We start from the raw sequence: 25,712 nt of genomic DNA, 5'->3' as shown, positions 1-25,712 counted from the left end.
AAGGAAGTAGGAATAATAATGAATTTTTTATTTTGATCTGGGTAATTTTGTTTGCTTTGAAAGCAGAAAATGCAAGGTCAGTGTGTGTGGTGAAAACTTTTCCTTTCTTTCTCCAAAGGCAGTGATAATGCGTGAAAAGGGGGGGAAAACTTCTTTTTTGTTCTTTCCTTATTGCGAGTTATGACTCATTCCCCCGGTTCTCGGACATTCTCTTCTGGATTCTTTTCGGCAAGTAGGCGCGGCAGAAAAAAAAAAGGGAGAGACTTCGTTCGACCAGATGTGCGATCACGTGACTCTGGGTTCAAAGGTCTTATCTCTCCAGGTGTGGCGCCAATAAGTAGAGAAGGGGGATTTTTCGCCGTATTAGCTATTTGTCATTGATCGCTTCGCAACTTTTTTTTCTCCGCTGTGTAAAATTTTCGTTTCATTTATTGATGCACGTGTGAATTTTTCGTTTCGCTTATTGAAATATTTTTTTATTTATGTACGCAAGAGAATTTCACTTTGAAATTTCAGCATATGAAAAAGAAATTACCCCTTAAAAATTCATATCTAATTAGTTTTACAGCATTAGATCCAGAGCTAAGAGGTAAAACCAGTACAATATTAGCTTTTGAAAAATTATCATCTTTTATGTCCCATATTTTTAGTGATAATGAAAAGTCAAAAGTAGAAGCTGAAATAAGGTTACACCAGAGTGATATTGATATCACCAAAGAAATGCTCTACACATCTGATGAAAGTGGAAATCAAGTCAAGTGTACAGTTGATAAATATTGGCCTAAAGTTTTTAATTTAAAAGATGATTTCACAAATGATTATAAGTATCCTACATTGGCTAAATTGGTCAAAGCCTGCCTTAGCTGCTTCCATGGCCCATTAGTGGAAAGTGCATTCAACTTAATGGATACTCTTGTCACTGACTATAGAACCTCTCTTAAGATTGATTCCCTAGATGCAGTGCAGACTATTAAATATGATTTAATGGCCTCTAAAGAAACCTCATGTGAAAAATATGGCTCAAAAAATCCAATGACTGATCCAATTCACAAAGATCTCTTACTGAATATGAACAGAAGTTGGAAAACATATCAAGAGGACTTAAAAACATGTATTTCAGATGAGTCACCTATAAAAGTCTCTGAAAAATCTTCTACATTAGCAGAAAAGCAAACTGCTTCTACCTCTGCATGTGCAGTTCTCGAAGAAATTTCTTCAACTGTAAATGAGGAAAATAAAAGTCAACCTTCCTGCAATTATGAAATTCACCACAAAAGAAAGACAAGCCCACAAACATCAGAAAATAAAAAAAAGCAGCAGAAATTAGATAATTTTTTTTAAAGAATTAATTCAGGTAATTTAAAATATTTGCATAAAATGCAGTAGTTTATATGTTTGAAAGTTTATGGTTATTAATTTTGCAAAAAAAGTAATTCATTGAACTTTTATAATTAGGTCATTCAATACTTCATAATTGTAATTTTTCATTTCTCCCCTCCCCCCTTCTCGAAACTCCAAAATGCCGGTAGTAAGTCCGTAAAAGTTTCAGGGGATTTTTTGGGGTCCCACAAACACCCCTGATTCTAGCTCGGAAGCTCAAATTTGTTACATAGGTCTTCGTTACCATCGTTTTACAGTTAACTTTTTTTTGTTGTTAATATAATTAAAATGGACAAGATTTTACCAACAAATATTTTTTTAATAAGTAATTTAATTATTACATGTTTTTTTTATCATCTGTATTATTTTCAATTATGTAATTCAAAGAGGCATAGTCAAAATGCATGTCTTGAAACTTAATTTCAATTTTAATTTTTCTAAATATCATTACAGATAAAATCTTAAATTTAGGAAACAAGCAAATAAAATATAATATAATAGATATATTACTATAATAACAGCATTAATATATTATTGTAATATTCTGAAATAAATATCTTAATTAAGAGAAAATAATTTATTTGTATATATGAATATTATTTTTGTCATTTTCATTAAATTTAATTAGTTTAACTAATTAATGTGTTTTTACTAAGATTAAAATGCACTATCCTTTTACCTTTCTAACCAAACCAGGTCTTTATTTTACTACCGTTTTTTTACCCATTATTTTTAAAAATCCTTTCAAAAATTATAAAAAAATTTTTTAATAAGAAATAATTGCATAATTTTGGTTACATTATCGCATACATAACCTTCATTTACTATACTTGAATTGTCGTTAAATAGTCAGACATTTTTTTAAAAAAAATTTTTGAATTTAATATTAGAGGGGAATAGAATTTTGATAGTATTTCAAAAAGATGTTTTTACATTTACATTACTTATTATATTTACATATGAAAGCACCCTATTTAAATTATATATTTCTAATAAATTACATATTGAATTTTTTGCTTTGAATTAATGAGATTTCTAAAACAAGACTTTTAAAAACAAAAATGAATAAATAAATACACAAAACATTAATAAACGCTTTAATGACATTTCGCTAAACCATATATGTAGATTCAGAATGCATATAAATTTTGCTTTAAAACTTAGCACCAAAATGATAAATTAATTTAAGCTTGCCTTTATGTAAGCAAAATTGTTTTATTTTAAATTAAATGTAAGTAAATGTCATTACAGGCTGGAATTATACAATATAAAGCTTTATTAATAATAGAATAAGCTCTATATAATTCAGTTTGCTAAAATATGAATTCAATTATATGACAAAAAAATTTAATATTTTGGTTAAAACATTAGTATTAAAAAGATTATTTTTCTATTTCAATAAAAATCAATTTTGTACTGTAAGTTAGGCGAAATTTCGGCGTTTATCTGCTCTAATTTTTAATTAATTAAAATTCTAATTAAAAAATCGCCCCGAGGTGCACGTTTCTGACCTCCAAGGTATTCATGTGCCAAATCGGGTAGTTCTGAGTCAAATGGTCTGGCCTGTAGACACACACACATTGAGCTTTATTATAAGCATAGCATAAAGCATACACACACACACACACAAAAACTAGGCTTCCTTTTAATATTGAAAATTAAAATTATTTGAAGAATTTTTTTTTTACTAATATACTTTGCAATTTAATTTCTTATTTTTAACGAGCTCTATATGTATTTCTCCTAATAAAATTGCGATATTTTATTTTTTTCAAAGGCAATTTCAATAAAAGCTAAGTGTAACAGCATATTTAAATATACAAGATCAGCCAACTACGGTCGAAGAAAGTCACACATTTCTTTCATCATTTACTTTCATAAATTAGATTGTGCCCGAAAATTAAAAAATCGTTATTTTAGAAGCATATATGTAGCAAACATACCAGTGTTAAAAAAAAAAAAATCTAGCATATATTCGAATCTATAACAAACTAAAATATGATTTTTTTTCCAAATCTTAGTAAAAGATAAATTAAGCAAGGTCTTGGGAATTTTTTCCCGATAACACCTGAAAATATTATATAGCACAAAAATAACTTTTATACCATTTCAAAATTTAAAATTATTCTAATTTAGTAACTGAGCCATTTTTCACTAATAATTTTGACAACTTTTAAAAAACAATTTTTTTTTTTGCCTAATTTTTAACAGTAGGTTATATTGCTACCTTGGAATTCAAATAATATTCATTGTTTCGTGAAATATTTAATCGGTTGATCTTCTGCTGTTCAAAGCTGTAGGATTAATTTTGGTACATATTTAATACACAAGTTGAATGAAAAATGGTTAAAACACACGAATGCTAGAAGAAATTCACAGCCATATTTGTAATGGCGCTATAATGCGATTTAATTCATCTTCATTAGGAAAGTTCCTGTACATAATATACAGAACGTAGCGAGACAACAATGAATATAAGATGTAATTGAACACAATTTTAATGCCTGTTATTCATATGCATAACTAGCTGGAGTCCTTTCCCCAAAACTTTCTAGTATTGTCTCTAATATAGTTATCCCAGACAATATTTTGTATGCCATTGGTGTATAATAGTTATACGAATTACACTTTGATGTAAAATTAACATTTTTACTAAATCTGCCATATGATCCTTGGCGATTTTTTAGATTAATCTCTGGCACGCGAGTAATAGCATTCGAAAATCGAATTGGCGTTTTCACCAACCGATTTGACACAAAATTACACTTAAAGTCATAAAATCGGATTATACTTGTTAAGTGAGATTTCACAGTATTACCCAATGTTTAAACACTGGTTTCATCCAATTAAATGCTAATAATCGAATTCATAAAAAAAAAAAAAAAAAAAAAAAAAAAAAAAAAATTAGTCATTAAAATGGTATTAAGAATAACTTTTTTTTTACACTGAAATGCTTATACTCAGAAAATAGATATTTTAGAATATTAAATGGAAAGGAGAGATGAGCCCCTTTTTTGGGGTTACGGATATAAGAACACTCAAAATGATAAGATCCAAGTTACCAACAATTAGTTGCAAAGATGTAACAAATTCAATTCAATGCTCTAGTAATCCATTTTTTGTTTAAGCTTTATTAACAATTGAAAAGCGAAATATGAATGATTAACATCCCATTTTATAAAGCATGTACATAAATAAAAAGTTAATGCAGGTTAATAATACTTTGACAAGAAGATGTACACTTCAAATAGTATTATTCTTATTGTAAATTTAGCTGAAAAAAAATTGCATTTTAGAAATATCTGATTTTGAACATAGGAGGGGGATAGGCTATCAGAGAATATTTCCTTAAAATGAAAGTCAACTACAAACAAAGCATAAATTACACTTGAGCGTATAATTTTAAAATTTAAAGTCTTAAAATACTTGAACAATAATTCAAAACACACGTATAATACAGTTTTTCAAAATAAGCACAACTCTTTTTTATAAAACACTTTATTGAAACAGAAGCAAAAAATTTCATTCTCAAACAAGTCACACATGGTAAAAGTAGGCACTCCTCGAAACCTGAAATTTAAAAAAGTTATGTACAACCAGTATGCAATATAAATTATATTCAGAAGAAGCAATGGGCTATTTTTTGGAAACAAAATGAACAATGAGGAGTCCTAAGCATTAGACCAGCAATTGTTTGAGACAAAATAACTTCTCTTCTGGTATTCTCTAAAAAACTTTTAGTACATGGTATCAGCATTCGATGTTCTTGGCTTCTTAATTTTTTCCAAATTCTTAGTGATCAAATCATGTAAAGTGGCCTATAACAAATGAATAAAATATCAGAATTTTATAGATAAAATATAATCAAAACTTTACAGAAATTACAAGTTTTATAACATATCTCATAGTATATCACAACACAGAAAACACTACTACATTATAGTAATTACTGAAATTAGAGAATCAAAACATAACAATTATACAAAATAATTTCTTCTAGGGGGGGGGGGGAATAAAAATTGAGAACGAGTATGAAATTTTGTTTCACCATTATTTGAGTTAATTGCTCAAAAGCAATGCTTCCTTTACCATAGTGTTAAATCATAACTACAATTAATCCTCACAAAGAACAGTTTCGTAGAATGCAATATACATATGTTGTATATTGCAATATACAATTGTTGCATTTATTTCGTCCAATGCTAGAATTTTCATATTTAGAGCTCTGCTGTCTAAAATTAAAATTTCTATGGAATGAAAATGAAGCTAAAGAAAACCTACATATTGGGAATGCAACTTGGAGGAAATAAGTTTTAAATATGAAGGAAAGAGGAATCAAAAATTTTCAAGAATGATGAAGATGGTGTTTTTAGAAAACAAATTGTTAAAAATGGCACAAGAACTACTACTATGTATTAGAAACTGATCTAAATGAAGAATGACAATATAATTTATGATTGAAGAAATCTGAATTCGTTACCAGGAAGCATTTAAAAGGCAGTTACAATCACCACTTGAAGCAAAAATACCTAGTTTTTGAAAAATTGTTCCATGCAATGACTTGTAGCGGAGCAATAAAATTTCTTTCTTTTCAACTTTCAACAATTTTATTTCTGTCTATAATTTTATCTTCCTATTCTAATTTTACTTTCTATTGGAATAATAAAATAAAAGCTATGAAAATTAAAATGTCTCAAAAATTGCAAATTTAAAAAATATGCAAGTACTGTACATGAATTCCTGAACAAAGATATGCCAGGATGACAAATAAGCTATCCAAGATGATCCTGTAAAAAATTTGGACCAAGATATCGAAAAAACATTATTCCAGTCAAATGCCGACCTGATCAAAGAGTCTGCGGTAAATGACAGAATGACATCTATTGATGGTTTTAGAACACTAGTGGTAAACCCAAAATAAGAATAAGTTATGTCTTATTAACTTATTACAAAATTAAATGCTCTACCTTTTTTAATGCAAAAATTATAAGTGACCATTATATTAAATGTAGCCTACTATGTATTGTACATTACATCTTTTAAAGCAAAATAAATTACAATATATGTATAATTATTTTTTACTGTCCTAAAATTTGTTAAACAATGCAGTGAGTCAATGGCAGCCAAAAAGATGATGCGAGATTTTTGCTTGAAAATGTTTGCCGAAACTTGTTATCCAAAGCAGCTCTATAATTCTGCTATTTGGGATTGTGCTACATTCACATGTAAGTTAAACAAAAAAAATATGTACAGCTAATTTTTTTTTTTTTTTTTTTTATTAAATGGAAAAGTAAAACAGCTACTTAATTTCTCAAATATAATGATTTAATCCATAAGTCGAGCAAGAGTTATTGTATTGCAACTTTTGTGATAGTTGTTATTGCAACTTTTGTGATAGTTGTGGACTTTTCAAAACAAAATCTCCCAAGTTAAAGCATTAAACATTGGTGCATAACTTTCAAAGAAAGGGATTATTCCTGCGTATAAAAATATTCAAGTAAATTTAAAATGTATCCTTTTTTTTTTTTTTTTTGCAGCATAGTGAAATCACCAAGCACACCAGACCTCTCCAGGCAAGTAGATACTGTAATCTTATTCAAGATTAGAGGGATTACTAAATTCAACTCTTAACGGTCTTACCGAAATGTATTGAGTTGATTGTGATAAATGCAATCGCAAACAATAAAAATATGATATACTATCCAAAAGCGTTGAAAAATACAAGAGTATAGATTTCAAAACTATTATGCAATGAATAAAATAGGAACTAAATATGCCCCCCCCCAAAACCCCCCCCTATTATGCTAAAACAAAGGGAAGAAAAGAATAAAACTTACATAATGGTTCCTCAGTTCACAGATGATAAGGCGCATACTGAGAAATTCTTTTTCATCAAGTTCACTGACTGTCCTTCGAAAATCATCCTAAAAGAAAGATGTCCAGTTAAATACTTTTGCAAATCATATAACTTCTATCCTCCAATTTGTGCTAGCTTTACACACTTTAGATAAACTGTTTGTTATTCTCCAACATACAAGCAATTAGTAGGAAGGTTACAGAGTTTCATTGAAACTTTTACAGAAATTGAAAGATTTGATAAATTAGTTATGGCTATTTTAATAGAACTCAAAATTTTTTAAATACTTACAACATGAGGATACTTGGCAACTTTGGATACAATTTTCCCTCTTGTGAGGAAATATCGAGAAATTTGGTCAAAATATGCAGCAGCTTCACTTTCAACTGTTCGAATCTCACCCAAGGTATCTTCCTAAAATAATTGTAAAGACAAATGCATTCAGCATTTATGCACAAAATGTATATATACACAAGACCACATGAAAATTTAAAATAAACCTTTATTTTTATTATTAAAGCTGAAAATTTATAAAACTTAAATATGTAGTACACCAAATTAATTCAATTTCTGTAATCTTAAGCATATATTGCAATGTTCTGCAAATCAATAAAAAACAATCATGTTCTTATTTCCAATACATATTATAATGATTAATAAAAATAATTCTGATAGGAAACCATTATCAAGAGAGGTTATAAGTACTTACTTGTATTGAGACACCAAAGTTATTACCATCTTCAATTCTAGGTATTAGAAACTGAATCCACATCTTCAGCTAGAGAAAATGAAAGTTTAATATATAATTATCAACAAAATAACAACAAATCAAAGTGGAAATTACAGAAAGTTCTTTCAGTAATAAATAAAGCATTTTTATTTCTCATTTCAAGCATTACTAGTTGAGAGGCCTAGAGAGCCAGAAAAATTAACTGCAAAGTAAATACAATTGGTTTCGCCCCCCCCCCTTAATGCACAAACATCTGCAGTATGTTGGAACTCAAATATTTAAGATTTTTTTTTTTTAATCTTTTGATTCTGAAAGCTAACAAATTTATTTTAAATCAGTAAAGCAATAATTTATATATATAAAAAAGAAGAAAATGCTGATAACTGCAAATAAGCAGCATTATAAATTTTATAAATTTTTCTTTTTGCTATTTGATACACAAAAAGGTCTTAAAATATTATTCCTTAAAAGTAAATCTTTTCAATCTTTTTCCATGACCCAAAATGCAGTTAATACTTAACAAAATCAATATATTCATCAATTTTTAATTTCTTTAGTAGACATCATAGACAATTTCACTCGGAAGTTGCATAATCTCCCACAAGCTTATCAGATAACACTTGAACTATCATTCTAACAAATCAGAAATATTTCAATAAGTATAATTTAAAATTAAAGAAACAGGCAATTATTTGGAAAAAAATTTTCTTTACAAAAGCATTCCATTAAATAGGCTTGGTTGTTTGATAATTACTAGTCTGGCACAATATTAATATGACTTGGTTTAGTTTTATTATACCCAGTAGCCTACAGGTCATGGAAGTAATTACTATTATAATTATATTGGAAATAAAGATGAAAATAAATGATGCAATCATTCTGCCTCAACAATATATCTCCCCTGTAACTTTAAATCTGTCAACATCTCTATTTTTGAGAGAAATAATAATAAAACCTCTATATCCATTGGGGGTGGGAGGCAGTTTGTTAGCTAAAACCTTGGAACCAAATTAGATTTTTTTTTTTAAGTCTAAATTTCACATGAAGCTCATGATCCCTAAATGCAACATCAATAATCACATGTACTCCACTATTCGCTATTTCTGAGGCAAATTATTAGGTATAAGGAAAAGTTCTGCCATTTTTTAATACATGCACTTTTATGCATTATAAGCACCCTTAGCAAGAATTCTGATCCAACCAAAACTAGTTTAAACAGATTAGTATATGATTGATGATTTATACGTGTTTTTCCGTACCTTAGTAAATTTTTTAAACTAGCAAAACTATAGATATAAGTATAAAAAAAAAAAAAAAAAAAAAAAAAAAAAAAAACTTAAGACATTATATGTTGGACGAGATAAGTTTGAAGAAGACGCAGTAACAGCTCAAACATGCCAAGAAATTTTGTTAGAGTGATTTTTCTCTGAAAGATGAACCCACATCAGGAAGGCCATTAGTTCAAGCAGTATAATCAAGACAAATCCCATGTGAATGTTCATAGAAGTAGGTTTCAAGCTTGCAATTCACCAGACTGCTGCTTTGGATCACATTAAAAGGTTTAGTTTCATGTCCAAACTCCGTTTGAGTGACACACAATTAAGCAAAACCCAGAATTTTGATATGCTCAATTTTTGCTCGTCACAAAAGGGAATCATTTTTTTTTTAAATACACTTTTCATCTCCAGTCACTAAGTGATTAACACATGGTTAGAAAAAGGGACATATGTTTACAAAGAGGAGACACCCCATCCACATCCAAAAGACGGTGTGCATCAGAAAAAGGTTGTGTCGTGTTGGGATCGCAAGGGTATAGTGCACCACGAGTTGCCGAAAGAAAATGAAATGGCTGATCTTGCAACTTCATATTTTGAATAAAGAAATTAAACATGAACATCTATCTTTGGCCAACAGAAAGGGTGTAATTCGTCAACACGACAATCCCAGACCACATGTTGCAAGAAAAACTGCACAAAAATTTCCATAGTTAGGTTGGGAAACTACCTCAGCCAGCATATTCTCTTGATATTGCACCATCTGACTATCAACTATTCAGGTTGCTGCAATACTTTCTAGATGAAAATTAATATACAAATTATAAGGGTGTGCAAACGGCAATGGAAGAATATTTTGCCATTCTTTTCCAGAGTGTTAGATAATCTGCCAGACAGTTGTAACTAACAAAGAACATTACATTTCGGATTAAATTTTAAATAAAAAGTAAAATGTTTTGCTTTTTCTTTAGAAAAAGAATTCTTCCTTGCACCCAATAACAGCACTTTGTTGTACAATCTTTGGCAATGTAGAGAAAAATACTTCCAAAGTTCTCCAGCCACAATCATTGCAGCAATTTAGATCCACCTTATTATAACTGTTACTTTGAAGTATAGCTATCCATTCCAAATATTCTATTATTACTACAAAGATAATTTTAAAAAAATTCATAGTTTCTTTAAGTTAGAAGAAAATGCATTGTTGTAATAATTAATGTAACAATTGTTGTAATAATTTTTAAGATTATATATTATATTAATAACAATAAGTTATGTCCATTAGTTTCGATGAAATAACAAGTACTATTTTAAATTATGATTATATAATAATGATACAACATTCTACGCCTGGAAAGAAGCAAGATAGATAGCTTTGTTTGAATTTTATTTTGTAATATCTCAAAAATGGTGACGAGATATCTCAGGATTATAAGTTTCATATATCGGATTAGAAAAATCGGTACAATGGTCATGTCCACATTCCCAAGTTTTGCCAATTATTTTAAGTATATACATGCAAGCAAACACACAGTTCCCATACAGTAATTAAGGACATTCAAAAATGAAATTTGACAAAACATCCAAATGCAACTTTATGTGCAAATACAACAGAACATTATTTCAATTAATTTTTAAGTAGCTTGAAGAAATAGCATTGCAATAAATAGTTTATATGAAACATGATATGTAATATACTTACAACATTAGCATCTTCTACCAGTTGTTGAATACGCGGCTTCACAACTTCTACAACAGAAACTATGTGAGAATTTGTTGGAACTGTGCCATTTGGGAGCAACAATACTTTCGTACCTACAAAAATGAATAATATTGAAATACCTTCAGATAAAAAAAAATAAAAAGCTGATTCTATAGAAGGTAATCAAAATTTTTATTGACAGATGGTTCAGGACTTAATTTTGTTTCCTTTTGTTAAATTTACAAAACTTGCTTAGAATATGAAGATTGAAAGTTATTTAGAACATTCAGAATAAACAAAAAGGGCAGGTTTTTATATTCAATAAGTATGTGTACATGAAGACTTATAACACAAGAATGCTTTGTTTTGCTTACTCTTTGACAATGAGAACTATAAATAATACTTACTCTGTAAGAAGAAAGCAATATGCACATATAAATAGAATAAAACAATAATAAATTTGCAAAACGATGGAAATTTTCAACTTTTGCTATTTCAACCCAGCTTTAACAGACCAATTTAAAAAAATTTTCTCATCCAAATTTTTAAAAAATATATATATAATCAATTTTATTTTTTATGTATTTTAAAATCAATTTTTTTTTATTATGTATTCAAATTTTAGATTGTTTTGTTAACTGGTGTCTTGCATTGCACATTAAGCTTAATCATCAGCACATTTTTTGACATCAAGTCCAAATCATGAAATACTACAGAATGACCTGTTCCTTTCACACCTGAATTTTATTTCATGGGGCATATAGACACGATGATTTTGCCTAGTTTTTATTGCTTTCTCCCTTATATTTTCCACAGCTATAACATTACTAAAATTTCTACACCAATAAGTAATTTCTTTTAAAGGAAGAATAAAACAAAAAAATTGCAAAATAAGTTGGCATTTTTAATAAGCTGACTGTTTATATATGTTAAATGACAAAACCTGCTTTTCCTTATATTTGATTTCACTTGTTTCTTAACAGGAAAGAAAAGTCAAGTCAGACAACAGGAGTCTGAAAATGACAATAGTAATTACTAGTTTTTTTAAATAGATATCCATACTGTATAATAAAAAAAATTCCAGATAAAACAAGTTTAGAGAATGTTCCTTGGACCATTCGTTATCATTTTTACCTCTGCTACAATTCAAAGAACAATTAGAAACATTATTTTAAAGACTCTAGAAATCCACATGATGACAGATAGTTAAAAATGCTCTCAGAATTATAAAAATATACATTATCATTGTTATTATACAATGGTTTTGGCATGAAAAATTGTGAATTGTTTTCATTTTTTTAAAAAAAGTAAACAGTACCAGCTGTACAGCAGGTGATATCCTCAGTTTATGGTGAATGCATTTTTGCTCTGTTAGTTTGTTCCGAAAGCAGCTGTAAACCAAAGATAGAGAAAACTTATTTTTCTTCTCATTTCAATACATAAACACAGGTAAAATAAACAGTGCTCATTTACTTAAGTTTCATTATTGAAATTACGATGATGTTTAGATAGGTTTTAATGGAAAATAATAAATCACTATAGATTATTATATAAGTTATTCTTTGTCAATCTAAAAATGCTCTGCTTTCATTTTATGTCAGAATTTTCAAATTTAAGTGCCTTCATAATAAATAATAATACAGGCGATATACAAGTTTACAATCAAACACTTTATCATTGCAAATGTAAAATACCATATGGTAACATCTTTCATTTTTACAAAATTAGTAGATGAAATACTAATGGGATAGTGAAAAAAAATGAAAGATAAAGCACTCTCATTCACACTTAACAGCTGATTAAATCTTATGCTATTAGCTTCCCAACACAAATAGATCCTAAATTTAAGAAATTTAATGCCACTAAAAAGCTTTATCCCCACCACATAGTATAAGTTCTAAGTATGCTTTAAATGATACATCCTATTTAAGCCATTTTAGTACATTCCAAAACATAATCACAGAATTAGCAACAGATTGTCGAGATTTGTAATGTTGTCAATAAGTATCTAAGAGTAAATGCCATTTAATGAACAGACATTGAAGGCATGCATCAATACTACTAGATATTATTAAGCGAGGTTAAAAATTGCAAATAGCACCCAGAAAGATTATTTTATTAACTGTGAAAGAGTTTCAGGGGATTATTTTATCCATTTTATTGCGACTGAATGGCACCGTAAAATTTAAGCCTAAATTTACACTAAAGCTTATTTTAAAAGTGGAAAACTATAACAAATTAGAATTAAAGTATAATTCCATATGAATTAGTATATAAATTGACATACATGCATTTTGAAACATTAAACTGTTTAACTGCACACTCAACTAAAAAAGTTAATAAAATTTACTTTGTTTCAATGTATTATTTCATACAGTGTACAGAATTTCTTTTTCAATGCCCCCCCCCCAAATACACACACACTTTAAGCCCTTTTTATAGAGAGATGGGTGTTTTTATTGTAAAACAGAAGAATGTTTATTAAAAAGTGTTAGAACGAATTGCACAAGGAAAAATAACTCATAAAAGATAAGGAATTTTTTCATGCAAAGGATTTTAAGAAGGTTCTCCTGAAAAAAACCGTGTCTAAATTCTTGCCATTGAAAAATTGATCCTAATTAAAAATAAATAAAATAAACAGAAGTTGCACTTAGAAAGTTAAAAAACTATTTTAATGACACATTGAATCTCAAACTACTTAAGAGCAGAATATAAAACACATGAATGGAGAATTTTCACTGATATCAGTTTATTTTAATTAAATTAAAGGCTTAGTATTAGACTTTGTAATTTTGATAATCGTCAGACAATGAGCTTTCATTGATACTAATAACATACATTTCAAAAAGTATTATATTAAACAATAGCAGCAGTCTAGCATAAATACTAATTATTTATTTCACTCATCATAAATGAAGGTTCTCACTTATATATATAAACCTCTCTGGATTTTAAAAAAGAAAAATCTAAGGAATTGTGTCTATTGGACATAAATGCAAATATTTTCACTATTAATGTTAAAATGTATTCAGTTAAGTGAAAAGCATCTATTATGTTTGTTAAGTAGTTAATAAGTCAAAACATATAGATGGAAATTGCAATGCAACTGGTACTCACATTAAAAATATATTCACACTTTACCTGAAACAAAATAATTCCTACAAGAATTTGAAACCTTAATTAGACCAGTGGCAGAATGAAGGCATAAAATATAAGATAGATACAAATGGAAGAATGTTTATTTGCCTTTAAACAGATAAACTGGAACCAAAATACTATTTAAGTATTTTATATTTAAATTGCTGCATTAAAATTTCAAATCCTAACTATTTGATTTATCATGTAATTAAAATCTTTTTCTTTATCTTGTCAATTAGTTAAGATATTTTTGTAGTATAGAGACTACTGCCACTTTTCACCCCCCTTTTTTTATTTTAAATAATTTAGAAAAAGAAATGTACAGTCAATGAACTATGCTTTCAACATTCTGTAACAGTTTTTTTTTTTTTTTAAAAAACCTCCACATTTTTAATAAAACCCCCTAAAAATATTTCATAGCAAAGAAATGCTTTCATAACAATGGTCTGACCCTAGGATAGTATGGAAATTTTAACTACCGATCGTAATTTCTCTTAAAACTGTCAATCACTTAATTTTTTTAAAAATTATTATTCATGTTACAAATCCTTGGCCGTTTTTCCAAAATCTGTTTAATGAGCTTTTTGTAAGTATTCTATTTCTCAAAAATTTCATATGAACAATGGTAATGATTTTTTTGTTAGAAAAATTAAACCTGGCAGTGATATTTAAAGTTACGACTCCCAGAATAATTTTCACGGTATTCAAAATTTCTGTATATGAAAGAATTAAAAATGTTTCAATTAGATGGATGAAATCTTTACAAATTAAAAAAAAAAAAAAGTCACAGAAAGTATGTTTCGCTATCTATTAGTAAATGAATACAATAACTAAAAAGAATTAAAAAAGCAGAAAAATAAAAATTTTGCATATAATTTTAACATCTAAACTGAAGACATGTTTTCAATTTTGTTCAAATTCCATCTATGGGTTGATTATTTGTCACTGTATATTCATATGAATGTAAAGGTGAAAACTAAAAAGTGCAATGACTTCGATAAACGAAATTTGGCATATGAGCTTATGATATTCACAGCCTAGCTCAGTTTATATACACACACACACACACATGGAGGGGGGAGGTGATAACACCTTCATATGGGAGAATCTCAGAAAATTTCTGGAAGATCCTTTTGACTGGTTCCCATTAGTGGAATTTTCAAGATAAAACAAACTACAAATTGGTTTTTCACAAGTTTGCTAAAAAATAATGAATGCATATTTTGGAAATTTCTCTAGGGCATTTTCAGAATCCAATAATAATAATAAAAAAAAAAAACTTCTAGGGACCCAGAAGACAACTTTCAGACACCATAAACTCCTTGAAAATATGTAATACTGTTTATTCATAAAGCTTAATTGCAACAAATATTGTTGGATTACTAGATTATTTTATACATATTTGTAGGATAGCACGATTTGTTTTACATCAGGGGTGTTTGTGGGACCCCAAAAAATCCCCTGAAACTTTTACGGATTTACTACCGACATTTTGGAGTTTCGAGAAGGGGGGGGGGGGGAGAAATGAAAAATTACAATTATGAAGTATTGAATGACCTAATTATAAAAGTTCAATGAATTACTTTTTTTGCAAAATTAATAACCATTAATTTTGCAAAATTAAGACCTTTGAACCCAGGTCACGTGATCGCACATCTGGCTGAACGAAGTCTCTCCCTTTTCTTTCTGCTGCGCCTACTTGCCGAAAAGAATCCAGAAGAGAATGTCCGAGAACCGGGGGAATGAGTCATAACTCGCAATAAGGAAAGAACAAAAAAGAAGTTTTTTTCCCCCTTTTCACGCATTATCACTGCCTTTGGAGAAAGAAAGGAAAAGTTTTCACCACACACACTGACCTTGCGTTTTCTGCTTTCAAAGCAAACAAAATTACCCAGATCAAAATAAATAATTCATTATTATTCCTACTTCCTTTTGAACGACGATCCCCGGAATTTCTGGGTGTCGAAGTTCAAAATCCCCGGAATTCCGGGGTTTCCCCGGAGCACAAACACCCCTGTTACATTTAATAGCAAGATAATAACAGCAAAATGCATTTTAAGGAAGAGGTCTATAGTTCTTATAAATAAGCAAGGTGGATAAATGATTCAAGTAGAGATTAATGAAGAAACTTTAATTACTGATTGAAATTAGGATTATACTAGTTTTATCATTTTTGCTTTGAAATGATAATTTATAATAGTTTCTACTATAATCTGTGTGTGAAATTTATTCCATTTTCTGTTGCATGAAAATGAGCCAAATCAATAAATAATTCATTTCTGATGATTTTATTTATTAAGTACTAGCCCATGCATTAACACTAATTAAGTTTTGAAATCCATATTATACTCTGAAGATTAGTAAGCTACATAGAATAATTTTCAATAAAAGAAATCTGTAATATTTTTTTGCATTTTTTTAAAAATTCCAATTACAAAGCTATGAAAGTAAACTTTCTCAAAAAATATTTTGTCAGAGAAGATGGCAAAGGAGAAATGGTCTTCGTCCTATTTTACAAGAGTCATTAATATTAAAGGTATGGAAGCACAGCATAAACAGCAGGATAGTTTTCCCATATTATCATTCCATCTAGAATTTATTTTAAAATGCTAATTTCAATTAAAATTTTCTGAATTGAAAATTAATACTATTTGATAAAGGAGCCCCACACAAAACCCAAGCCAAATGTTAGCTATATACATTAGCATTAATGCAAGCATTTATATTTGGCAGTTGTTAGGATTCCAACTACAGTATCATTAACAAAAACCTCCAATATTTCAATTACACGGAAATGGAGATTTTAACATCCATACTTCATTAAATGCTCTGCAATTTAATAAATAAATGAAAAACCTGAAGCATAAATTCTTATACATAACATTCATCTTTAAAAACAGAATTAGGGTACAAAATCAAAAATTCAAACCATAAATTAATACATTCAGAGATCATTAGCATTTGAGATATAAAAGGAAATTCGGAAAGGAATCAGTAACTGTAATAAGATAGCTGGAAATTTTACCTTGAACATCAGAAACGTCGTTGGATAACACGCTAAATTTTCGCTTCTTGGATGGAGCCTAAAATAAAAATTCATTTAATACAGATTTAACATTTCCACAAAAATTTGAATTAGGGGAAAAAAAATGCGTAAATTGCGTATATTGTCAAGTTTTATAATTATATATAATGATACTATTAAGCCAAGTAAGAATAATACCATAAGAATATTTCAATTCTTTTTGTCTTGCCAGTTTATAAAAGACAAAACCCCTCTGAAATTTCATTTGGAGAAGGTTGGAGAACACTGGATGAGAATTGGAATATTACCTTACTATTCTTCAAATTATCAAGGTGGTCACACAGAAATTTACTGACATAAGTAGCTTTATTAATAACTTTATAGCCATCTTAATAGTATACCGAAATAACTTTATAGTTATATCAAATATATTAGATTTGTTTCCAATTCATTAGAGTTTATCTTATTTAATAATTAATTTCCCTAATATAATAAGGCTTCAGATATAATTTACATTTTTTGCTTAGAGACCATAGCAGAAATAACACGAGTTCTGACAAATTTCTTTATCAAACATTCTTTTTCCTGACCCATGCAAAACCTGCATTTGCACGGGTGAGTTTTGTTAATGTTTTTTGCAAAATATCAGGATAAGGATAAATATTTCAATGGTTAGAGGAACTGTTAAACTAGACCTTTATTCCATTTCTTAATACAGAAAGAAGTGCCACTTTGATATCTTGAGCCTATTCAATCTCTCTCAACTTAACTTTTCCATACTCAAATAATTCTTGGATAAAATTGGTCATCTTTGAATAGATCCTACATATATAGCATGTCAAAACTCAAGATGAACAATTTTTATCCTTGCTATTTAGATAGCTAGAGCAAAGACTGGTAAAAGCAATTAAAGGGTTTGTAATTAAAATAATCTTCAACTGTGAATTTAAAAATCAAAGCTAAATTGTACGAATTGACAGATAAGATTATGATTTAATTATATATATCATCGTGCATACTGAGAAACTGTTGTAAAAAGTAAGTGCTTTTAAGCACCTCAGCAAAAAAACTTTCATACATGCAGACATATAAATAAATACTAATTATATATTAATATTATTAATTTTCTAAGCATAGGATGTTTAGTGTTTTATAATAACACAATTTTTTTTGAAAATAATTTTAATATTTAATTTTGTATTGACATATCTATTGCAAAACAAATTATGTTCTTTTGATTTTGGCAAAAACATTAAAAATGCCAATATCAAAAAGTCGAGGCAAGTTTTATAAAATTAAGAATAAAACGAGCTTTCTGAACATTTCTCAAGATTAATAAATGAATACATCATTTCTCAATGTATCACCAGCGTGTAGAAGCGTATCATGACCCAACATTTTGCATTAAATTTCTAAATATGCAGCAACAAAATTTGATAAGGCTAGGATGGAAAATACAAGTTTCCTTCTGTGCTAATTCGCTATATTTAGCAATCTAGCACATTTTATTTGCCATCATATAAAGATTATAGCTAAAGCATTCCAGGATTTGTATCATCATAAGATCGGCAAAACTATCACAAATTAGACGACAGAACATAGCCATGTTCTAATTGAGTTTGTTAGATCAAATATTTTTAATTGAAAAGAAAAGCCGCATTTATAAATGGTTAGAAATTTAAAATATCTATCACTTCTTACTTCTAAAGTAAGAAAAAAATAAAAATTTTCATAATACTTTTTGTGAAAATTAAGACTTTTTCAAAATTAAATTCTTTTCATGATGTTATATTCCATGTACATACATAAATGTGTGTGTATTGAGAGATTACAACAGAAATAAAATTACCTCATCAGTTTCATGATTATGCAAGGGTGCATCAGGTACAGGAATGTTGAGTTCACAATGTATAGATGATAAATCGGTGACAGTAAATTTATCAGTCTGCAAAAACAAATCTATGATCAAAAATTTATAACATATGATCAATCTGATAACAGATCTAAGATAACAGTCATTGTTGAGTTTAACAAAGTGAAGGGGGGGGGAAGGAATAACAAATCTTAATAATTTAGAATGATTTTTTTTTAAATAAAAGGAGAGCATGATTAATGGACATAATGGAGTTTCATTCTTTTTTTCAGAGTAAATTTACTAAAATTTCAATTATTTAACAGCAGTGGATACTAAAAATTGAACCATGCCAAGTGTATGATTCGATAATAAGATATATAATATTCATAATATTAACAACATGTTTTCAAATCAAAATTTATATTAAATTTCATTATCACATGGATAATGGTCATAATTTTAGCCAAATATTTTCTATTATTTGAAAATAAGTGAAAATATTTACTTCTCGGACAGGATCCCTATATTGAAAGAACATTTTGAAATTCATCTAATATAAAGGATAATTGTACAAGGATAATATAAATGATTGATTGACAATAAAAACAGTATTTACATATAAAACATACAAGTGTAAAAAAAAATTCAAAACAATAAGCAAATGAAGAACCAGCTACAAAATTCTTCCTTAAAAAAAAAAAAACAAGTTTTAAAACCAGGGACACGAAATTTAATTTATGTTAAAGCAGAAACAAAAATGTGCAAGCCTATAAAGAATTTGGCAAATAATTGATTTACAAATAAATTGTTATCTTGACAATGAGAGGACAGATTTTAATATAGAGAATACGGCAAAGAAACAGAGGATCTAAACCACAACTTTGTGACAACCGATAGTTTGACCCCCAATAAGTAAAACCAAATAAGAACACAGATTCCACAGAACAGCCATGCTGTAGAGTATGGAATGCGACTAGCTATGCCATAATTAAAAATTAAAATAAAACTATCAATGCAATCTTATTGTGCAGTCAAGGTCTTATGTATGCATGTAATGATATCTCGTATTCCAATTTAAATCCTGATTAATTTCCATATTTTTAAAATCTTAATCTAACCTTTTTGACTTAATTCTAAAATGCTCTCTTATTTCCTAATCCAATACCATCTTTTTTTATTTGGTTAATGCTACACAAGCTCTGTAAAACTGCTTTAATCAGCACTTTCACATGCTCCAAGTGAGAGAACCAAATAGCTATAAACAAATTCTTTTAAAAGATAGCTATATATAATTTCCTTTCAAAAGTCCACATGTTCAAGGAATCCTTATCCGAATCTTTGTATAAAATGACTAGTGAACAGACATCAGTTTCATTATCACTTCTTGCTTGTACTTAAAGTATGCCTCCCGGTATAAAATAAATCAGAAGTTTTAAAATTTTCAAAAGCGTCTTCTCCTTTCAATCGCAAAACTGCCTGAAAATATATGTTTACATTATATGCATATATGTGGAATATTTTACAAATCTTACCTTCAGCAATGCATCAAGCTCAAGAATTTTCTGAGGAAAAATATTTCTCACTAGATTTTCAGCTTGAAGTTTTACCTTATCTTTATATTCATTGACCTAAAAATAAGAAAAATGTATATCACATCAATAATATAAATTTAGACCATATTATGATTAAATAAAATATTGAATGCTAAAATATTAATCCTTCGCAAGAAACACACTACAATGATCAAAAAGTACTTAGAATGACAACATAAAACAAAATGTACAAATTTATTGATCAATATTTAATGAATCTCCTCTAATTACGATGCATTTCTACTAATCACCCCCCCCCCCACAGTTTGTAATGAAAAATATTCCTTTTACAAAATCGACTCAAAATGCAAAACACAAAGAGGCAACAAAGAAACAAGAAAAAGCGAAATGGTATTATACCGAGTTTGTGGAGCAATATTTGTTGAATGCTTGATTAAAATGAGAATAATAATTGTGCACGGCGAAAATGTGCCTTGTCCTCACACTTCCAACTGTTTCCCCATTAATAGGCTTATGCAAATTGAATAAAACACTCAAATAATAATTTTCCTTTACTATCTGGCCAAACAGTAGGAATTTCCAAATTTCTTTGTGTCATTACCTCAATTTTTGAATGACTTTGACATGGTATTTTTGGTTTCACTTCACTTTTCAGGATAGAAACATTCTTAAATAACATCTGTTGATACTATTAATTTAATAAAGATCAAATTATCACCAAGCTTGAATGCCATTACTAACAGATGGAGGTGTTGGGCCAAATCTGACAACTAATGAAATTGCATCTGCAGTTAAAGTAGGCAAATACATAAAAGAAACCTGGCTCGACAAATAATTTTTCTCACTTCAATGCCACACTAATGCAAGGACTTATAATCCTTATGGTTTTAAAATTCATTCACTTTATCCACCCAGTTTATTTTGAATTAGGATTACCAAAATTTTTAATTGAAAGTCTTAAGGAATTGGTGGGTGACAAAATGTAATATAAATTCACAACAACAATTTGAGGAAATGGAAGGGGGAAAAAAAAAAAATAAATAAATAAGATATTAGAATGCAAAGATAACTTTGTTTAATATTTGAAAAATAAAAATTACAATCATAACTTTAAATTTGAGCTTGTTGATAAGAAGCTTATCCTTCTGTCACATCTTTATTTTTATAGATACTCTTTAAAATAACCTTCGCAGCCTTCTTCAACTATCCGAGCAAGATTAGAGGTGGCACTAGTGTATAAACAATGTCTTTTCTATTATTGGAAAAAAAGACATTAAACTTTTCTCTATTAGATTCAAATTTCTCCCTTGCCACAATCATTAATACAAACCTAGTCATTTTGAAACTAGGACAATGGCTTAGATGCCAGGCTGAAATCATGACACAATGTGAACTTATGATAATATCACAGAAAGAATTGAAGATGGGAATGGGTTCCATTAACAATAACACAAATGAAAAACATGGTACAGCTCTCCTAAATACATACAAAATTCTTAACAGTTTATTACCGAGAGATTTAACAGACAATTTCAACCTTCTGATAAAAAATATTGTTCCAAATATTTGAAAGTATATTAAAATGATATAATTTAGAATGTTTATAAACCTTCATTACAAATAAAATATAGTTTCTAAAAAAAAAAAAGTAAGAAATGTTGAATAAGTACAGTTATTTATTTCAAAAAATTTGTGAAATGCGACCTGAAACACCAGGGTTATTGCATTACTGTCAATAACATCTTAAAATGACGATCATAATTTTAATAACAAAAATTGATAAATATTAATACCGAAATCAAAAAGTAAAGTCGACTTTTTTAATGTGTGAATACATAAATAAGAAACGTGGTATCTGACGTAGCTTCCAACGTGTTTTTTTTTTTCGCCGGCTCCAAGTTTTAGAAAACTGTTTCAAAACGTTAATTTATTTCAAAAATAATTCAACCAACGGCTGAAAATTCATAAACATTGGAGTAAAAATTATTTTTGAAGTTTACTGCTCTTTACGAGTAAATTCATTTCGCGATGCAATTACAAAGCAAATTTTAAACAATAGGCTTAAGCGTAATAGCGCGCTTTCACTTTCGTATTGCAATAAAATTTGTTGTTCGACACATATTTTTATAGCTTCATTTTAATAAATCTTACCTTTTCACTGACGGCATCGGCCATTGAATAAAACAGAAGTTTACAATTTACAATACCGGTAAAATGTACAGTACACACTACGGTCCCAATAATAAGTACTACTGCGCGACAACGCATGCGCAGTTGCCCATTCACAATATGATATAAAACTTGTTTACGAACTACAGAAACAAGAGATGTGATAAGGATTTCATACCATGTCTTTGCCGGCGTTAGGTTGGTTGAACTTTTCTGCGGTTAAATATAAAGCTTCCATAATAAAGAACTATCACAGTAGGGGGTAATTGTAATGACTTAGTAGTTTCGGAAAAAGCACAAACAAAGAGCGTTTAGCTAGAGTTCCAAAGAAATTTAAGTCGTAGTGTTTCAGAGAAGTGGCGCTCTTTGATGGTCACGTGTTCTCTGCTCACATAAAAAATAATAGCCTAAAATTTTTAATTTAAATTTTTATATTATTAGAATGAAGATGAATGTGATACGCCTTTATATTAAAAATAATAAATTTAAGATACATATTTATTTATCAAACAGCATAAATATGAAAGTAAAATTTACTTACGCAATAGTTTTTTTGATAGAGAGAAAGCATATTCTCGTTCTATCATTTTTGCTATGCTAAAGGTACGGAATTTTTAAAAATATTTATATTATGTGCAATAGAACCCGAATTTTCGAACTCTGTTTATTTGGATAACTTTGAGAAAAAGAAAAAAATTCGAGATCAGAATCTTCTAAATAAACTTGAATAAAGGCGGTGAAACGTTTAATTTTAACTGAATATGTTCAAATAATCAAATAAATAAAATTTTTATTCCATTAAATATAAAAAAAATCACACAGCTGGTGTCACAAACAAATTTGTTTTTCCCCCCATAAGAAATACTTCTTTTTATTCGACAATTATCCATTCATCGCAACATTTGATTGTCTAGATGGAGTCTGGTAGCAATCAATTCGGTTAATGATTGAATTCTTCTGAAACGAATAAAACTATTTGATATTGCTATCTAGAGAGAATCAAAAGCATTTTCCATTCTGCTAAAAAAAATTTACTCCTGGGATTATAATGCCAGAGTATTTTTTGCAAAATCACAGAATGAAATATTCAAGAATTTAATTAATCAAATACCCAAGTAGAATATTGTAAAATATTTGAAAAATGCTATATTGTGTCCCAGCTTTATATTTTACTTACACTTTTACGGTTTGCATTGTTCTGATATCATTAAACAATACTGTAAATATTCTTTTACAATATTGACATAGTATAAAATATAAAATTTCTGTTACATTAATCAATAAATTGGAAATATCCCAATATTGTGCAATATTATTTCCCTGAATTGTACAAAATAGCACCAAAAATTATAAATATTCTCAATATTAACTCTAAGTATTAGAATAAGGGAAAAAAGGTACCCTATTATAACAACTTTTGAATATTTTTTTAAACTCATATTTATTATGTCACTTTCACTCAGTTATTGATTCGAACCGGAACTTTTGGTTAGCTAGCAGCGTCTTACCTACAGAATGACGAGGCCTCGAAACGCGAACGCACATTAACAGTAATGATGCAATAGGCTTCATAGAAAATATCGTACACTTCCACATCTAATTATAGTAAATACCTTTCTTCACAATTTCAAATATGTATAAACAATATTGAAAAGCATTTCAAGCTATGGGAATTGGAACTCGAACCTTTTGGTTAGCTGTTGTTGACTTATACATGAGACCAACTAGACCTTGAAGAGTAGCTATAGATTATTACTATCTTGTGTTTGTGTCAATGAAAAATAGCGTAAATTTATTTTAAACTATTTATTATTATTATTATAAATAGTTTAGTATTAAGTAAGAAATAAATAAGTTCTCTGTAAAGCGGGACAAAAATTTCTGGGGTTAATCATTAAATTCAGTTTTCAACTTTGTTATCAAAAATATTTAAATAATTTCAATATTAATGCTTTATTTTTTTCAATTTATAAATATTTTTTAAAAAACTAATTTAAATTTTAGACATTCCTTTGGCCTTGAGGAATCGTATTCTGCAAAATATTCTCGACATACCAGTTTTTAACTAATAAAATAAACCTTTATATCTTCTGAGATCAAATCTGACCTTTAAAGGGCCATTTTTTTTCTAGTCATATTATGTTTGAATATTTTTAGACTTGAAATTAGAATAAGAAAAGGGATACATTTAGCTTATTAGATAAATTTAATTTGATTGATTAATTAATTAATTTGATTAAAGAATTAAACTGATTAATTAATTTGGTTAATTAATAATTAAGTAACAAATCAAGACACATCATTTTGTGTAAAATAAAGAACTGAAGCATCTAAGTTTCTGTCTTTCTAAAACAATTTGTTAGAACTGCCAACCTACATAATTTCATACAAAGATTGATAAATTTGGTGGGAAGCATACTTCCCATGGCCCTAGAAAGGGTTAAGTCGTAAATATTACAATTTTAGAAAACTCAACATTTTGATAATCTTAGGCCAATCACTCTTGAGAAACTCTGGCAGATGATTGATTTTTTTTGAGACGGTCGATATGTTAGCGTCTTAAGAATATTTTGTTAAATATGATTCACAAGGTACAGGATATATGTAAAAATTTAAAATTCGTAATTCATCAGTATTTATTGACTCAAATTAGATAAAATATAATTATTTATTTCATTTATGCCATTTGTTAATAGATATATGTCTGTTACTAAAGGTTACAAATTAGCTGTTGGACCCTGAGTAGAGTTCATAACTGATATAGATTAAAACATATTTTCCTTAAATAAAACTGTTTTATCGAATCAGTAATATAAATATTGTAAAGGAACATAGAAAACTGTTCTTTGCATATACTATTTAGAAAATATCATGTTTCTTGTTTATTTCATTTCTGAAAGACGCGTGTTCAAAATTACATTTTTATGTGTTTAATTTGCACTAACAGATAACTTATTTTTTTAATTTGAGTTTTTATAAATGAATGGCAGCACGCTGATAAAAGCTAATTTTTTCCCCCACTGATGCGTAAC

The 25,712-nt window shown here is 28.4% G+C and overlaps 1 protein-coding gene across 2 annotated transcripts; it reads right to left on the bottom strand.

Moving 5' to 3' along the window:
- Positions 1-4,882: 4,882 nt before the first annotated feature.
- Positions 4,883-23,036, bottom strand: LOC129981262 (proteasome activator complex subunit 3-like). 2 transcript variants are annotated; one of them, XM_056092031.1, is made up of 9 exons: positions 22,663-22,816; positions 20,491-20,586; positions 18,953-19,048; positions 17,104-17,161; positions 10,941-11,053; positions 7,947-8,015; positions 7,529-7,651; positions 7,218-7,304; positions 4,883-5,198 (listed from the first exon to the last, which is right to left on the bottom strand). In XM_056092031.1, the coding sequence occupies exons 1-9, from the start codon at positions 22,777-22,779 to the stop codon at positions 5,118-5,120; spliced, it is 840 nt and encodes a 279-aa protein (XP_055948006.1). In that variant the 5' UTR covers positions 22,780-22,816; the 3' UTR covers positions 4,883-5,117. The 2 variants fall into 2 exon arrangements, with proteins under 2 accessions (XP_055948006.1, XP_055948007.1); XM_056092032.1 differs by lacking the exon at positions 22,663-22,816 and adding an exon at positions 22,859-23,036 and having other exon boundaries at positions 4,884-5,198.
- Between the last annotated feature and the right edge of the window lie 2,676 nt (positions 23,037-25,712).

Source organism: Argiope bruennichi, chromosome 8, assembly GCF_947563725.1.
Source record: "Argiope bruennichi chromosome 8, qqArgBrue1.1, whole genome shotgun sequence".
Taxonomy (NCBI): Eukaryota; Metazoa; Arthropoda; class Arachnida; order Araneae; family Araneidae; genus Argiope; species Argiope bruennichi.
This window is presented reverse-complemented; position numbering and strand designations above follow the sequence as displayed.

Excerpts from the sequence above, each read along its gene's own strand:
- LOC129981262 (XM_056092031.1), bottom strand. The coding sequence starts at position 22,779 with ATGCGTTGTCGCGCAGTAGTACTTATTATTGGGACCGTAGTGTGTACT. Across the intron at positions 7,652-7,946 it reads ACTTTGGTGTCTCAATACAA|GAAGATACCTTGGGTGAGAT; the intron begins GTAAGTACTTAT and ends CAATTATTTTAG. Across the intron at positions 7,305-7,528 it reads TTGCCAAGTATCCTCATGTT|GATGATTTTCGAAGGACAGT; the intron begins GTAAGTATTTAA and ends TCTTTCTTTTAG.